The sequence below is a fragment of the Chrysemys picta genome, chromosome 4 (genome assembly GCF_011386835.1).
Source record: "Chrysemys picta bellii isolate R12L10 chromosome 4, ASM1138683v2, whole genome shotgun sequence".
Classification (NCBI taxonomy): domain Eukaryota; kingdom Metazoa; phylum Chordata; order Testudines; family Emydidae; genus Chrysemys; species Chrysemys picta.
In genome coordinates, this window is record NC_088794.1 from 2,927,445 (window position 1) to 2,945,185 (window position 17,741).

At 59.5% G+C, this 17,741-nt stretch overlaps 1 protein-coding gene and 1 long non-coding RNA gene across 2 annotated transcripts in view; both read right to left on the reverse strand.

Annotated features, from left to right (window-relative positions):
* LOC101934381 (paternally-expressed gene 3 protein) overlaps positions 1-9,227 on the reverse strand; it is a 27,595-nt gene extending 18,368 nt beyond the window's left edge. Inside the window, exons 1-4 of the mRNA XM_065590974.1 lie at positions 8,989-9,227; positions 5,716-7,722; positions 4,367-4,538; positions 3,355-3,966 (exon numbers count right to left, since the gene is read on the reverse strand). Coding sequence (XP_065447046.1) covers positions 3,355-3,966; positions 4,367-4,538; positions 5,716-7,503 — 2,572 coding nt within the window. The 5' untranslated portion in view covers positions 7,504-7,722; positions 8,989-9,227. The remainder of the gene's footprint in view (positions 1-3,354; positions 3,967-4,366; positions 4,539-5,715; positions 7,723-8,988) is intronic.
* Positions 9,228-12,635: 3,408 nt separating this feature from the next.
* On the reverse strand, positions 12,636-16,482 carry LOC135982839 (uncharacterized). Its single transcript, XR_010600338.1, has 2 exons — positions 16,102-16,482; positions 12,636-13,946 (listed from the first exon to the last, which is right to left on the reverse strand). It is a non-coding gene; the product is annotated as an uncharacterized LOC135982839 (long non-coding RNA).
* Between the last annotated feature and the right edge of the window lie 1,259 nt (positions 16,483-17,741).

The window sequence follows — 17,741 nt, forward strand, 5'->3', positions numbered from 1 at the left end:
AAAAGGAAGGATGCTGCGGCGCTCTATGGTTTTAACCCCTTTGTGTCTGGAGGGAAATCGCCCAGCGAGCCCGGACTCCTGGGTTCTCTCCGCGGCTCTGGGAGGGGAGTGGGGGCTGGTGTGTTAGAGCAGGGGGGACTGGGAGCCAGGACTCCTGGGTTCTCTCCGCGGCTCTGGGAGGGGAGTGGGGGCTTGTGGGTTAGAGCAGGGGGGGCTGGGAGCCAGGACTCCTGGGTTCTCTCCGCGGCTCTGGGAGGGGAGTGGGGGCTTGTAGGTTAGAGCAGGGGGGCTGGGAGCCAGGACTCCTGGGTTCTCTCCCCAGGTCTGGGAGGGAAGTGGGGGCTAGTGGTCAGAGGACGGGGGGGGGGGGCTGGGAGCCAGGACTCCTGGGTTCTCTCTCCCCAGCTCGGGGGGGGGGGGAGTGGGGTCTAGGGGTTAGAGCCAGACGCCCGTGGTGCTCCCACTGATTTACATCAGCTGGGGCCCTTTGACTCCCATGGTCACAAGGGGCCTGGCTGCCTGGCCCAGGAGACTGATGTAGGTGGGATCGTGACATGGACGTATCTCTGGGAAACACAAGGAGAACAGATTTATGTGGGTGTCTATTATTTATTATCTGTATGAAATTGACAGCTACACACCAAGATCAGGGCCCTGTCGGGCCGGGCATTCCTCCCCTCCCCCCACCGAGATCAGTGCCCCCGTCATGCCCGGCGGCTCACAGCCCCCCCGCCCCAAGCCGAGATGAAGGCCCCGTCACGCTGGGGGCTGCAAAGATCCCCCCCCGCGACCAAAATCAAGGCCCTTGTTGCACCAGGTGCGGCACAGACACCCCCCCCCCAATGAGATCAGGGGCCCTGTCATGCTGGGCGCGGCCCAGACACAGTGTGAGCACCCGACCCTGCCCCGAAGAGCTTCCTGTCAAACGCAGGATCCATCTCCCCATTTCCCAGCTGGGCAAACTGAGGCCCAGCGGGCTGCAGTGCCGTGGGCCATGCAGGGAGCCCCCGGCAGAGCCAGGGAACAAAGCCGGTGTCTCCCCAGCAGCGTTGGGGCGGGGCGTGCGGTAGCTAATGGACTGGAGACGATCTCCGCGTATGACGCTGGGGTGAGGAGGGCCAATGCGATGCTTGGACGTCTCCCGCTGCGGATTCCCCTTCACGGCTCTGAAACAGCGCCGGAAAAACTGGCCTCTGCTAGACATTCCCGGTGGAGTTTTTAACCGTGGGGGAGCCGAACCGTGGCGCTAACTCATGGCAGACTCCGAGCAGGAGCAGGGCCAGGGAAACCCGAGGCCTGGTGCCCAGGCCGTATCCGCTGCCCCCGGTTAAAGATACTTCTTTTCCTAGCGTGGAGGCAGCCCTATTTTTCCACGCTAGACTTTTCCCCCTCACTGACCGCCGGTTAACCCCAGGGACACGCCCCGTGCTTAGAGACCACGCGGCTCAGTCCCGTGGGTTGCTGTAGGGTCGGCGGCAAATATTCAGAGACTGGCTGGAGTAGGAGCAGCGAGGTTATTTTCTCTCGGCCTTTGGCCACTGCTGGAATCCTGTGCCCAGTTCTGGTGCCCACTATTCACAAAGGACGTTGATAAACTGGATTGGGAGAAGAGCCAGAGAACGATTCAAGGGTTAGAAACCTGCCTTAGAGTGAGAGACTCCAGGAGCTCGAGCTGTTTAGCTTAACTGAGAGAAGGTTCGGGGGTGACTTGAGCCTCCCTACAAGGAGAAAAGAAATTGGATCCTCGAACGTTTGTCCATCTAGCAGACTCCTGGGTACTATCCCCAGATCTTCCAAGGCGTCCAGTCAGGCTCAAAGAAGGCTGGGATCTTTATGAGGACAGCAAAGCGCTATGCATTTTGGGAAGGGCTATTAAACCTTCATGGTTTGAGGCAAGCTCTAGCTATGAAAGGCGAGGAGGAGACCAATTGCGAAAGGTGAATTTTCCCAGAGCTGCGGGGTTCTCACACCTTCGTCTGAAGTTGCTGGATTTAGCCTGTTTCGGAGAGTGGGCTTAGCTGGACCTTGGCTCTGACTCCAGCTGGGAAAGCCCAAACTCACACGCAGAGCGGGACAGAGGACGGATGCTTTTCATTTGTCGGCCATTCTGAAAAATCGGGGGTGCGGGGGGAAATGGTTTCAGGTTGAACGGAACATTTTTTGGTGCATCGACAAGTCCACAACAATCATCCCTGGGACCCAAAACGTATCAGTTTTCAGCCCTTTTTTACCTACCTTTTTTTTTTTTTTTAAGAACAGAAATGGAACATTCAAAAAAGTTGTTTCCGGGTCGAAAAATGGAAACGTTTTGGCTTGGGAAAAATGTTTCGATTCAATTTGGAGCACGTTTCTGGAAGGAAACTTTGAAAGAAAAAAGATGGAATTGAAAACTGGAAACATTTTATTTTGCAATGGTCAGAAGGAAACCTTTTGTTTCAATTCCGTTTATTTCAGCCTCCCTGGTGGTCCCTCCGCCGCCTCCCCCGCCCCCCCCCCCCCCCGGTGAGCAATAAGTGTCCCTCGCAGGCTGCGTTTTAGGCCAAACAAGCCAAGCTCCTGGCTCTCCAGTCCCGACCCTCACAGCAGAGTCCTTCTCTGCACCTGGGCCTTCGTGCTTCAACGTGGGGAACCCGAATTGGACACAGGATTCCAGATGAGGTGGGATCAATATTTCCTGATCTCGGCAGGAAATATCTCACCTCACTCATCCTAGGATTGCTTTGGCCTCTTTCCCGGCCGCATCCCACTGGTGGCTCATTGTTGTCCTGCAATAGACAAACGCACCCACATCTTTCTCCTCCCATGTCATTCCAACCGAGGAGCCCTCGCCCCCAATTTAGCGCAGCTGTTCTCGGTATTAGTCCCTAAGGCTACGACATGGCATTTTGTCCTATTACATTTCATCCCCTTCTTATTACTCCTGTGTCTCCAACTTGTCCCCCACCGTATGGATGAGGTGCACCCCCAATTTGTGTGTCATCCGCAAATTTCATTAGCGTATTCCTACTTTTTGTACCAGGGTCATTAAAGTTCTGATCCAGGTCGGCCAATCCGATCTCCCATTCCGGTTCTGGCCATTATTGGAGAGGAGAGGATGTTGGATGGCCCTTGGACCAGTCTGGCCAATCCTATGTCCTGTTTGGTTCTGGCCATCATGGGTGAGAGGAGGCTAGGCTCAATGGTCCTTGGTTCTGATCCAGCCTAAAACTGGACCTCTAAGAGACGTGTTCTAGCTAAACCACCAGATATGGTCTGGATGTGGGAGTCATTGGGTGCGGAGTCATCCAGCTGACATGGTCCCTGAGGCCGGACTAGACGGGCCCCTCTAGGTGGCCCTCCATAATGACCTCCTTCAGGCTGTGTGGGTCCTGCGGTGCCTCACCAAGTGGGAGCTCTGCCCAAAGTTCTTGCCACACTCTGGGCAGCCGTAGGGACGCTCGCCAGTGTGGGTGATTTGATGGCGCACCAGGTCGGAGCGCCAACGGAACTTCTTCCCGCACTGGCTGCACCCGTAGGGCCGGTCCTTGCTGTGGGAGGCCCGGTGCCTGGCCAGCTCGGAGCTGTGGTAGAAACTCCGGCTGCATTGATGGCAGCGGTGGGATCTCTCTGCCCCGTGGATTCGCAGATGACGAGTGAGCTGGGAGCCCCGGGAGAAGCTCTTCCCGCACTGCGGGCACTGGTGAGGTTTCTCGCCAGTGTGGGTCCGCTGGTGAGCCATGAGGGCAGAACTCTGGCGGAAGCTCCGGCCACATTGGGGGCAAAGGTGAGGCCCCTGGATTGGATGGGAGCCAGACACGGCATCAGGGTCATGGGCATGCTGGGTGAGTTCCCTCGGCGGCTGGGGGACATCAGCCCTACCCTGACTCCCAGGGCCCCGGTCCCCATCGGATTTTGGGGGACAGGTGCTGGGCACTTTGGCCTCCTTTGGACTTTTCTGCTGCGGATTCGCATCCTCCATTATGGCTGCTGTTGAGGGATGAGGAATAGAGACCAAGAGTGAGGGGACACGAGACAGTGAGATAGTACCTACTTGCCATACCCACAATCCCCTGCCCCGCGACGCCTGCCGTCCTTACCCACAATCCCCTGCCCCAGGACACCTGCCGTCCTTACCCACAATCCCCTGCCCCAGGACGCCTGCCATCCTTACCCACAATCCTCTGCTCTCCCTACCCACAGTACCGTGGAGCTGGTGCTAACCCCCTTCATGTGGCTCTGTCCCCCTCAGCCAGCCCTCCCAATGCCTCCCACCGCCCTCTGCATACTCACAGCACCCCGCTGTCCCCCCAGCCCCGTGGGACCCCTCCGCTCCCAGTGGTGCTTTGTCCTGGAGGTGTTACCCCCAGCACCCCCATCCCCTTCATACCCGGGGGGGGCTGGGGCTCCTCCTTGGGGATGCAGGGTAGCTCGGGGCCGGGCCGGCTCAGTGTCGCCCCCTCCTGGGGACGGGGCAGTGGGGGCAGGGGAGTTTCCCATGATGCTCCTGCACACGGCGTCTCCTCCATGCTGGGTTTTTCCACCTTCACCCGCACAGTGACCTGGGAAGAAAAGGAAGGCGTCATGGCGGAAACAGGGGGTGGGGGGTGAATAAGTGGGGCAGGGAGTGGGGGTGACAAGGGGAGACCCCTGCGCTCCACAGAGTTATACAGCCATAGGAAGCATGGATCATCACTCATTTCCTGGCGGCGCTGCAAAGGCTCATGGGAGTCACAGAACAATACCCCGGCTCTGCCATTGCCCTACCCACAATGCCCTGGGGGAGGCACCAGGCCTGACCTCCCGCTTTCCCTACCCACAATGCTCTGCGGGAGGCACCTGTCCTGACCTCCCGCTCTCCCTACCCACAATGCCCTGCAGGAGGCACCTGGCCTGACCTCCCGCTCTCCCTACCCACAATGCCCTGGGGGAGGCACCTGGCCTGACCTCCCACTCTCCCTACCCACAATGCCCTGGGGGAGGCACCTGGCCTGACCTCCTGCTCTCCCTACCCACAATGCCCTGCGGGAGGCACCTGGCCTGACCTCCCACTCTCCCTACCGACAATGCCCTGGGGGAGGCACCAGGCCTGACCTCCCGCTCTCCCTACCCACAATGCCCTGCGGGAGGCACCTGGCCTGACCTCCCGCTCTCCCTACCCACAATGCCCTGCGGGAGGCACCTGGCCTGACCTCCCGCTCTCCCTACCCACAATGCCCTGGGGGTACCCAGGGTCGGTGCAACCACTAGGCGAACAAGGCGGTCGCCTAGGGCGCCAAGTGGTTGGGGTGGCCAAAAAGGTTCTCACCATCATGGGTGAGAGGAGCGACCAGACTTCACCTTTGCTCTCCCTACCCACAATCCACACTTGGGGTGACAATGGCGCCTCTCCTGCTAACCTCTGAACTCACCTCTCGCCCCCCCGCTCCATTGCCCCACCTGCCCCAGGGGCTACCCCCACCCCACCCATCTCCACTGCCTGGTGACGCCGGGCCTGTCGCACCATGGAGATGTCAACCCAGTAAGACCAAGTGCTGCGGCCAAGCCCCATGTGGGGGGGTGTTTCTGATGCCCAGGGGGTTGGTGCCCCCCGGGCCTGGCTGGGCACATCGGGGAGGACAGGAGGAGGGCGGGCTGCTGTCTGTGGCGGCCCCGGATAGCTCAGTGTGGTCAGACTGTGCCACATCACAGCCTGAAAAGAACCAGGACACGGGATAGACGCCCTCCCCGCCCCTGCACCTGCTGCTCCCACATCCCGGCTTCCGGCCGACCCCGCTGGAAGCCCTCGGCCAGGGCCACGGCCTCGGCGCAGGTCTCGGGACCTCGTTCCCAGACCCAGCTCTGCATCTCCCCCGGCAGGATGCTCAGGAACTGTTCCAGGACCAGCAGCTCCAGGATCTGCTCCTTGGTGCGGCGCTGGGGCTCCAGCCAGCGGCGGGAGAGCTCCCGGAGCCGGGCCCAGGCCTCCCGTGGCCCACCAGCCTCCTGGTAGCTGAATCCTCGGAAGCACTGGCGCCACCTCTCTGCCGCAGCCTTGCCCACTCCCAAGATGGCTGCCTTGCCAACACCCAAGATGGCCGCTTTGCCATAATCTTTGGTGTCTCCGGCCTCCAGGCTGCGGTAGGCCTCGCCACTGAGGGTTGGCATGAATTGTGTCTGTTGCTCTTCCAAGATGGCCACTTTGTCCACTCCCAAGATGGCTGCCTTGTCCATTCCCAAGATGGCTGCCTTGTCTGCCCCCAGAATGGCAGCTTTCCCATAATCCTTGGCATCTCCAGCCTCTAGGCTACGGTAGGCCTCACTGCTGAGGGCTGGCATGAATTGTGTCAACTGCTCTCCCATGATGACTGCCTTCTCATAACCCTTGGCATCTCTGGCCTCCAGGCTCCGGTAGACCTCACCATTGAGGGTTGGCGTGAGATGCGTCAACTGCTCTCCTAAGATGGCCGCCTTGTCCATTCCCAAGATGGCCTCCTTGTCCACTCCCAAGATGGCTGCCCTATCTGCCCCCAAAATGGAAGCTTTCCCATAATCCTTGGCATCTCCTGTCCCCAGGCTGCGGTAGGCCTCACCGCTGAGGGTTGGTGTGAGTCGTGTCAACTGCTCTCCCAACATGGTCACCTTGTCCACTCCTAAAATGGCAGCCCTATCCACCCCCAAAATGGCAGCCTTCCCATAATCTTTGGCATCTCCGGCCTCTAGGCTGCGATAGGCCTCACTGCTAAGGGTTGGCGTGAGTCGCATCAACTGCTCTCCCAAGATGCCTGCTTTGTCCATTCCCAAAATGGCTGCCCTATCCACCCCCAAAAGGGCTGCCTTCCCGTATTCCTTAGCATCTCCACCCTCTAGGCTGCGATAGGCCTCGCTGCTGAGGGTTGGTGTGAGACGCGGTAATGGCTCTCCCAAGATGGCTGTCTTGTCCACTCCCAAAATGGCTGCCCTATCCACTCCCAAAATGGCAGCCTTCCCATAATCCTTGGCATCTCCAGGTTCTAGGCTGCGATAGGCCTCGCTGCTGAGGGTTGGCGTGAGTCGCGTTAACTGCTCTCCCAAGATGGCTGCCCTCTCTGCTCCCAAGATGGCCGCCTTCACCTTCCCATAATCCTTGGCATCCCCTGCCCGTGAGCTGCTGAAGGCCTCGCTGCTGAGGGTTGGCGTGAGTCGTGCCAAGCGCTCCCCTCGGGGCCATGGGCAGGCGTCGGTTGCTTGCCCAAAGAGGGCGCTGTTGTCTGGCAGGGTGGGGCTCTCCCAAGGCGGGAGGACTTCCAGGGGCGACCGTTGTCCCCACCAGCATTGGGGTGTCTCCTCAGGCCGGGCCTGCTGAGGAGCCGCCCACCTCAGCAGCTCCCCAATGGTCCCGGCCTGCACCAGCCATGGCGCCTTGCTGGCCGCCTCCCACTCCCAGCCTGGCTCTGGGCCTAGCGGTTCGGGCTCCTCCATTTTCACCCGTGGTGCCATCGTCTCCTCCAGCGGATACAGGAAATGGAGGCCCAGGGCTGGGGGAGGCACCTCTTGAGTGGCGGCCATTTTCTTAGCTCAGCAGGGAGACGGTAGCTGACTCTCCACTCTGACTCTTGATCCCCAACGGTGACTCTCTGGTAGGCCTGTTGGGAACCTCCAGGCCACTAGCCTCGTCCCCACCGGGCCTGTGCTGAGGTCACTCGCCGTACAGCTGATCCCACTGCTGACACCAACTGGGCCAGATAAGATGATTTGGGGTTCTAGGAGGAACACACCAGCTCGTTCCTGCATCGTAAAGGAGGAACAAATGGCAATGAGAATAGAAATGAGACAGTCAGGAGAAAAGGGGGTGGGACTGGGACCCGGGACTCCTGGGTTCTATCCCTAGCTACCCGGCTTCCTAGGACTGTGGGAGATTCCCAGTTTCATTCAAAATCAAAATAAAAAAAGTTTCTAGCCCTTGTAAAAACAGAGAAAAGGTTGAAAACCAGGAGCCCAAGAAAGGCCAAGAAAAAGCCCCAGTGGCTGTTACTGAGTTAAATAATATCGTGGCTTCTTAGCCAGTTCCACAGTTCAGTGGGGACTAAATGATGATTTGGGCCAAGCCGGGTGGGCCAATGCAGCAGCAGGACTGTGCTTTGTGCTGTGGCAGGGCCTAGGCAGCATATGCTGGGATCGGAGCCGTAGTGTCCCGGGTGCTGTACAGACAAAGAAGGCAGTGCCTGGCTCCCAGCCTCCCCCCAACCCACTAGACCCCACTTCCTTCCCAGAGAACCCAGGAGTCCTGGCTCCCAGCCCCCCTGCTCTAAGCCACCAGCCCCCACTCCCCTCCCAGAGTTCAAGATAGAACCCAGGAGTCCTGATTCCCAGCCACCCCTCTGCTCTGACCACTAGACCCCACTCCGCTCCCAGAGCTGGAGATAGAACCCAGGAGTCCTGGCTCCCAGCTCCCCCTGCTCTGACCCACCAACCCCCTCTTCGCTCCCAGAGCCGGGGAGATAAGGTACCCAGATAGCAAGGGTGAAAAATCGAGACAGAGTGTGGGGGGTAATAGATGCCTATATAAGAGAGAGCACCAAATATCAGGACTGTCCCTATAAAATCAGGACATCTGGTCACCCTATGGGGAGAGAACCCAGGAGTCCTGGCTCCCAGCCCCCATGTTCTAACCCACCAGCCCCCACTCCCCTCCCAGAGCTGGGGAGAGAACCCAGGAGTCCTGGCTCCCAGCCCCCCCTGCTGTGACCCACTAGACCCCTCTCCCCTCCCAGAGCTGGGGAGAGAACCCAGGAGTCCTGGCTCCCAGCCCCCCCTGCCCCCCGCTCTAACCCACCAGCCCCCACTCCCCTCCCAGAGCCGAGGAGAGAACCCAGGAGTCCTGGCTCCCAGCCCCCCCCCCACTCTAACCCACCAGCCCCCACTCCCCTCCCAGAGCTGGGGAGAGAACCCAGGAGTCCTGGCTCCCAGCCTCCCCTCCCCTCCCCTTCCAGAGCCGGGAGAGAACCCAGGCGTCCGGGCTCCCCCCTCCCCCCAGCCCCGAGGCCGCCGTACCTGCGCCGCGGGGATGGAGCCGCAGAGACCCGGCGGTGGTGGCAGGGGGGCTTCCCGGGCTGGGGGGGAAATCGGGTCCTTCCCCCTGGCTCTCTCCGTGGCGACTGGCTGGGGTGGCTGTCAGTCAGGGCGGAGGAAAGGGAAAGGAGTCTGGGATACCTGGTATCCCCTCCCCATGGCAGGGAGGCTGGTCCCCTTGGCTGGGGGAGGGACCAGAGCTGGCTCCCTCCCCCCCACCCGGTCCCTCTCTGGCTCCCCCGGGCCCTGGGGGGGGAGAAAGGGGCCTGCGGGCGGCTGGCTCTTGGTGGCTGCAGCGGGAAGGGAGACAGACAGAGGGACAGGCACAAAGAGACGGACAGACGCCGCCCAGGGCACGGGCAGAGGGAGAATTGGGGAAACAGGGAGAGAGACAGACGGATGGACGGACGGTCGAGAGATGGCCGGGCATGACATAGGGACAGACAGACAAGGCAGAATTTACACAGACGGGGGGACAGACGTGAGCCGGACAGACCGACACAGGGATGGCAGACCGACATCACAGAGAGAGAAAGGGCCCGGCGCTGTCTGGGCTGATCCAGTGACAGACAGACAGAGTCGGGACAGGCGGACGGATAAAACAGACGGGCTGAAATCTAGAGAGATACGGCCATGACCGACCGGCGTTCTACACCGATGGAATAACGATACACCGGCACCACGGGGACGCGTGGACAGAGACAATGTGGCCAGACAGATACAGCCTAGAGAGACGGATGATGGACAGACGCACGTTAGACGGACCGAAACAATCCAGCCAGACCTTGGGACGCGGCCTACACAGATGGACGGACAGACTAAGGAGAAAAACACGCAACCTAGACAGACACAATATAGTCAGACAGATACAACACAGACACATCCTAGACAGATGGACAGACACAATGTAGACAGATGGACAGACACAACGCAAACAGAGGTACAGACACAAAATAGAAAGATGCACAGACACAACACAGACAGATGGACAGATACAACCCAGACCAGAGGTGGGCAAACTTTTTGGCCCGAGGGCCACATCTGGGTATGGAAATTGTATGGTGGGCCATGACTGCTCACAAAATCGGGGTTGGGGTGCGGGAGGGGGTGAGGGCTCTGGTTGTGGGTGCGGGCTCTGGGGTGGGGCTGGAAATGAGGAGTTCACGGTGCGGGAGGGGGCTCCGGGCTGGGGCGGGGTAGTGGGGTGCGGCGAGGGGTGAGGGCTCCAGCTGGGGTGAGCCTGGGGATGAGGAGTTTGGGGTGCAGGAGGGTGCTCTGGGCTGGGACTGAGGGGTTTGGAGGGCGGGAGGGGGATCAGGGCTGGGGCAGGGGCTTGGGGCGCGGGAAGGGGTGCAGGCTCTGGGGTGGGTCAGAGGATGAGGGGTTTGGGGTGCAGGAGGGGGCTCCAGGCTGGGATCGAGGGGTTCGGAGGGCGGGATGGGGGATCAGGGCTGGGGCAGGTGGTTGGGGCATGGGGAGAGGCTCAGGGGTGCAGGCTCTGGGTGGCGCTTACCTCAAGAGGTTCCCGGAAGCAGCGGCACGTCCCTTCTCCGTTGGAACGCCGGAGGGGGCCATTGGAGCGCATAGGAGCCAGAGCGGGGCCATGCCATGGCTTCCGGGAGGGACATGGAGCAGCCCCCGACCCTGCTCCCCGGCTGGAGCAGGGCAAGCCCCAGACTCCACTCCCCAATGGGAGCTCAAGGGCCGGCTTAAAACAGCTGGCGGGCCGGATCCGGCCCACGGGCCGTAGTTTGCCCACCCTTGACCTAGACAGAGGGACACAACACAGACAGATGGACAGACACAATATGGACAGATGGAATGTCGGAATATTACGAGCGAGGAACAGTCCTAACAGACAGACAGACCGACCAATCCGGGATTCAAACACCACCTCCACCACCCGCCCCTGCTCCTCTTGTTATTTCCCCGGGGATTCACACACCAGGGCTGGCTAGCCAGACAAACTCCTTCCCGCCTGTAGCGTGCACCCAACGAGCTCTGTGATCTCATCCCACCAGCCCCTGGCTTTCTGTTCCATTTACCCATCAGTCTTTCTGTGGTTCCCTGCACCTTCCGTTCAGCTGAGCTCACTGTCCTTTGCTGTCTCGAGGAGGTCTGTATCAATACGCTGAGCTAGGAGAATGATGATCTGATGGGTAAAGACTCTGGACTGGGTCTCAGGACGCCTGGGTTGTATCCTTGCTCAGCCACAGATTCTATGTGTGACCTCAGGCAAGTCCCTTTCCCGGCCTCAGTTTCCTCATCCGTACAATGGGGCTAATGACACCAATCATCTTTATAAACAGGCCTTGGTGCAACTTGGTTTTTATTTTTTATGTCGGAAAATATCAGTGTTTGTTTTATTTTCAATTCTTCCCATTGAAATTATGGGGTTTACATGTTTTCCCCCATTTTTATCTATTTAAATTTTCACAGTTGCAGAGACTTATAGGGGAAGGATGAAATGATCCTTATTTAAGACAGCAGAGGTTTGATTGAAAGCGTTAAAGCTTTATAAACCATCAAAACAAATTGTCAGTGACATATGTCAAAGTCTGCAGAGTAAATATTTTTAAATCAAACTCTAATACATCCAAAACCAGCATTTTACTCGTTTTGCTTAGCTGTACATTTTGATTATTCTTGATGGAAATATTTTTCCTCGGTTGGGGTGTGTTTGGTGAAACTGACATGTACCAGCATTCACCGATAACAATGTAATATATGAAACATTTTGATTTTACTTTGAAACTTATTTCATTTTGTGTGATTAAATTATAATAGCAAATTTTAAATAGTCAAAATTTAAATGAAATGATTTTATGTAAATGAAACATTTTCGATTGGCCTAAAATGAAATGTTCTCAAAAATTGCTTTTCATGGGAAATGTATTTTTTTTTTATTTTGTTTTTACTGATTTGGAATGAAAAAAAATTCCAAAATCACAGATTTTTCCACAAAACAGTTTATTCGGGTTCCCACACATCGTCCCGCAAACCTGCAGACCTCATTGCCAACAGAAATTGCCAACTAGAGTTTAATAGGCATCATAGGGGGGAAATAAATAAATAAATAAAAATCAAACTAGCCAGAGTTAGACAGGAAAGGATTAAAATGACTGGCAGTGGTTTAACACTCATGCTTCAGGGCTCAGAATAACCGATAGCTGAGGGAGGTCAGGAGCCAATTTTTCCTGGCATGTTATGCCAGAGCTGTCCACTAGGGGGGCCCATTGTACATTCCTCTGAAGCAGCTGGGACTGGCTACTGTGAGAAACCAGATACGGGGCTAGATGGGCCCATGGGTCTGATCCCGGGGGACAGGGAGGAGGTGGGATACCAGCATAAATGGCCCTTGGTTTTTTAGCCCATGAGAGTCGCAACTGATGAAAGAAAGAAAGAAAGAAAGAAAGAAAGAAAGAAAGAAAGAAAGAAAGAAAGAAAGAAATTTTGGATGTCAGTTATCCATTGGGGGAACACATGGCAAAGTGGTGCTATGAAAGGGTCGAAAGAAAGGCCAAAAAGTGTGTGTGGGGGCGGGGTTCACCCCCAAAATTTTAGAACAAAATGACAAGAACTAGGAGGTTTGCCACACACAAAAACAAGAGAGAAATGACCACATTAGATTTGTTTCTGGCAACATTTATAAAGAAAAGACAAAAACTGGATATTTCTCCCTCATTTTTTTTTTTTTTTTTGTATAAAGAATGACAAAAATCAGCCTTTCCCACAAAAAAAGTAGAAAAGATTGACAACAACTGGTGTTCGTCCCCCAAATTGTATTTAGAAAGAAATGACAAAAAATGGATATCCGCCCTCCCCCCGAAAAATGTGGTTAGAAAGAATGGCCCAAATCAATTTTTTCCTGCAAAAAAAAAGAAAAGAAATTAGCAAGCTTTCCACAAAAATTTTTTAGAAGGAAATTAACAAAGTAGGTTTGTTCCCTCCAAAATTTAGAAAGTAACGGTTCGTTTTTAGCCACTGGATGGCGCTATGACCACATGCATTATGGGTGGGAGCCAACGTCCACTGAAGCCAATGGGAATGCTCCTGCAGCTCGTCTGCCCCTACCCACAATCCCCTGGGTGAGGTGGCCTCTCACGCCTACCCCCAGTCTCCCAGCAGGAGGAAAACGGACTCACTGCTGAAGATTGGTGTGAATCGTGTCAACTGCTCTCCCAAGATGGCTTCCTTGTCCGCTCGCAATATGGCTGCCTTTGCCGTCTCCTAACCCTTACCATCTCCGACCCCCAGGCTGCTATAAGCCTCGGTGCTCAAGGTTGGCGTGAGTGGCATCAACTGCTCTTCCAAGATGGTCGCCCTGCCTGTGCCCAAGATGGCCGCCTTCACCGTCCCATAACCCTTGACGTCTCCAGCCTGCTGTAGGCCTTGGTGCCGAGGGTTGGCATGAGCCATCCCACATGATCTCTCAAGATGGCTGTCTTACCCTCACCCAATATGGCCGCCTTCACCTTCCCATGATTCTTGTTGTGTCTGGCCTCCAGGCTGCTGTAGGCCTGGCTGCTGAGAGTCACATCAACTGCTCTCCCAAGATGGCCGCCTTCGCCTTCCCATAATGCTCAGCACGGCCGGCCTCCAGGACGCTGTAGGCCTTGGCGCCAAAGGTTAGCGTGAGTCACGACAAGCTCCCCTCAGGGTGACGGGCAAGTGCGAGCTGTCTCCTGGCCGATGTCCCGTCTCCCCTCTCAGACTGGGCCTGCGGAACCTTCTGCCACTGGACCTCCCAGCACCGGGGCGTCTCCTCGGGCTGGGTCCACCGTGGGGCTGCCCAGGGCAGGCCCTCCGCCGCCAGCAGGGCCAGCCTATCCCAGGGGTGGCGTCTCCGGCGCGGCTCTCATCTTGTCATGTACCTCGGGAACGTCCTTCCCTGCCCCTGGGGATTGTGGGTGACTCCCTGGAGGAGGAACTGGGGGACCCTGCTGGAGAAAGGTGGGAGAGATTAGAGGGTTGTGGAAATGTGAGCAGGACACCCCAGAATGAGCCGAGGGCCCCCCCAAGTACCACCCCATTCCACAGTTTTTAGCCTCAGCCCCCTACCTCCATCCAGCCCCTCAGAACTGGGAAAGAACCCAGGAGTCCTGACTGCCAGGCCCCCCAACCGCTAGACACCGCTCCCCTCCCAGAGGCAGAGAAAGAACCCAGGAGTCCTGGCTCCAAGCCCCGCCTGCCCCAAGGCCCACTCTGTTCACACTCTCTCATTAAGCGCTGTCTCTCTGGTGCCAGCCCGACAGGTCGGAGTTGCCCAACCGGTTCCTGGTGCCGGCGGGGTGAGGGTGGGATCATCGAAAGCCCCCACACAACCTCCTCCCACCATGCACTCTTCCCCTGGCCCCACCCCCACACCAAATTCCAGCTCCCCTCCTGCTCCCAGAGCCACGGAGAGAACCCAGGAGTCCTGGCTCTCAGCCCCTCTGCTCTAACCACTGGACCCCACTCCCCTCCCAGAGCTGGGGAGAGAACCCAGGAGTCTGGACTCCCAGCCCCCCTGCCCTAGCCCACCAGCCCCCCTCCCCTTCCAGAGCTGGGGAGAGAACCCAGGAGTCCTGGCTCCCAGCCCCCGTGCTCTGACTCACTAGACCCCACTCCCCTCCCAGAGCTGGGGAGAGAACCCAGGAGTCTGGGCTCCCAGCCCCCCTGCCCTAGCCCACCAGCCCCCACTTCCCTCCCAGAGCTGGGGAGAGAACCCAGGAGTTCTGGTCAGCACTGACTGTGAGGGGAGAGCACCCCCTCCCGTCCTGCGACCTCAGCCCTGGGTTCCCCACAGCCTGAAGGAAATTGGGTTTGGCTCCCAGCCCCCCCGTACACTGAAGAATTATCACCCTCATTTCTGAGGGGGTAAATGCCGCTGGTCACAGAGGCTGGGGCCACTGACAGGCGGTTATTTGGTGTGACCCTCAGATGCCGGAGGCCGGTGACCCCCAGCGACATTCCCCCAGGAGTCAGACCCCGGAGTCAGACCGGGGCAGGGCGGTGGCTTTCTGCATCCTTCCCGCCGACAGACCCTGGCCCGTGGGCACTGAGAACCTACTGGGCCCGTCTCCCCGGCGAGCCAGGACCCCGGGGCTGGGCGCTCCCGGGTCTCGGCCTGCAGGGCTCCAGAACCGCCGTGTGGACGGGATCTCCGGAGCCGCGACACGGCCTCTGTGTGGACGCACCCCTGGAGCCCATCGGCGACAAGACAAGGGAGTGGCGCCCAGCCGAGGGGCGCGCCTGGTTCACCCTGATCCCAAGGAGACGGGCACTGGCTGGGGGGATCTGACACCCTCCTTTCTGGGACTAGGATGGCCACAGCCCATCTTTGATCCTGGTTATTTCTCAGCAGTTCCTCTACGGACATGTGGGGTAAGCGGTTAGATCCCCCCAGCAACCCGACCGAACAGCCCCCCGCCCCTCTCACCTCACGGCACTGCCTGGCGTGTGACGCCCCGGGGGGGGGGGGGGGGAAATCACCCTCCGGCTCCCAGAACCAGAGGGGAAAATGTCCCAGATGGGCTTGGGCCCAGCAGCTGGCTTTGTGGCTGCTCAAGGCCCCGCTGCTCTGACCCACCTGACCCCACGCCCCTCCCAGAGCCCGGAGAGAACCCAGGAGTCCTGGCTCCCAGCCCGCCCTGCTCTAACCCACCAGCCACCACTCCCCTCCCAGAGCTGGGGAGAGAACCCAGGAGTCCTGGCTCCCAGCCCCCTCTGCTCTGACCCACCTGACCCCACTCCCCTCCCAGAGCCAGGGAGAGAACCCAGGAGTCCGGGCTCCCAGCCCCCCCTGCTCTGACCCACCTGACCCCACTCCCCTCCCAGAGCCAGGGAGAGAACCCAGGAGTCCGGGCTCCCAGCCCCCCCTGCTCTGACTCACCTGACCCCACTCCCCTCCCAGAGCCAGGGAGAGAACCCAGGAGTCCTGGCTCCCAGTCCCCCCTGCTCTAACCCGCCAGCCCCCACTCCCCTCCCAGAGTTGGGGAGAGAACGGCCTCCTCGGAGCCTATTCTGTGGGATCCGAGGCCTGGGAATTAAGTCGCAACGTCGCTCGGGGGTGTGAGCCCCTCTCCCCCCCCCAGAAGACATAGATTTACCGACCTGAGCCCCGGTGCGGATGGCGCTCGGTGGACAGCCGACCCAGCCGCTGCCTGCCGACGAGGCGGATTCACTCCACCAAGCAGCCCGGCCGGCCCCTGGTGCGTCTACATGGGGCTGGAGCGTTTTGTGTGTAGACAAGGCTGGCGGCGGATCGGAGACATCTCCGGGGGGGTGGCATGGCTGGCGTGGGGTAGGATGGCCAGGCGGTGGGTGCCCGCAGCCGGCAGGGGGCAGCAGCAGTGAGGTTGGGGGGATGGGTATGAGATTGTGGGGAGTGGGGGCTAGTGGTTAGAGCTGGGTGGGGGATGGGCTGGGAGCCAGGACTCCTGGGCTCTCTCCTGGGGGTTTGTGGTTGACTCTCCCTTCATCGCTCTCCCAGCTCCCACCTGCAACCCCCACCCCTCACCCCGCCCTGCCCCAGGGGATTCTGGGGCCTCCATTCCCAGAACAGGTTCCCGCAGGCCCTGACTCCCAGCCACTCTGTTCTCCCTGCGCGGAAACCCCCGGACACCGATCGCTCAGACAGGGACGCCCCGGCCCTCCCCCATCCCCCAACCGCCCAGCCCTGCCGGTGCCCCTCACTCCCGACCCGCAGCCCCTGCTAGCCCAGCTCTGCCCCCCACAGCTCTGCCGGTGCCCCTCACTCCCGACCCGCAGCCCCTGCTAGCCCAGCTCTGCCCCCCACAGCTCTGCCGGTGCCCCTCACTCCCGACCCGCAGCCCCTGCTAGCCCAGCCCTGCCCCCCCAAGCTCTGCCGGTGCCCCTCACTCCCAACCCGCAGCCCCTGCCAGCCCAGCCCTGCCCCCCCAGCTCTGCCGGTGCCCCTCACTCCCGACCCGCAGCCCCTGCTAGCCCAGCTCTGCCCCCCACAGCTCTGCCGGTGCCCCTCACTCCCGACCTGCAGCCCCTGCTAGCCCAGCCCTGCCCCCCCCTCCAGCTCTGCCAGTGCCCCTCACTCCCGACCCGCAGCCCCTGCTAGCCCAGCCCTGCCCCCCCCAGCTCTGCCGTGCCCCTCACTCCCGACCTGCAGCCCCCTGCTAGCCCAGACTGGATCCGACCAGGGTCTAGTGGGTTAGAGCAGGAGGGCTGGGAGCCAGGACTCCTGGGTTCTCTCCCCAGGCTCAGAGGGAAGTAGGCTCTAGTGGGTTGGGGGGGCAGGACTCCTGGGTTCTCTCCCCAGCGCTGGGAGGGCAGTGTGGTCTAGTGGGTTTGGGGGGGGCAGGATGCCTGGGTTCTCTCCCTGGGCTCGGAGGGAAGTGGGGTCTAGTGGGTTTGGGGGGCGGGGCAGGACGCCTGGGTTCTCTCCCCGGGCTCAGAGGGAAGTGGGGTCTAGTGGGTTAGAGCAGGGGGGAGGGGGGCAGGACGCCTGGGTTCTCTCCCCGGGATCGGAGGGAAGTGGGGTCTAGTGGGTTGTGGGGGGCAGGACGCCTGGGTTCTCTCCCCGGGCTCGGAGGGAAGTGGGGTCTAGTGAGTTGGAGGGGGGGCAGGACACCTGGGTTCTCTCCCCGGGCTCGGAGGGAAGTGGGGTCTAGTGGGTTAGAGCGGCGGGGGGGGGGGGCAGGACGCCTGAGTTCTCTCCCCGGGATCATAGGGAAGTGGGGTCTAGTGGGTTGCGGGGGGCAGGACGCCTGGGTTCTCTC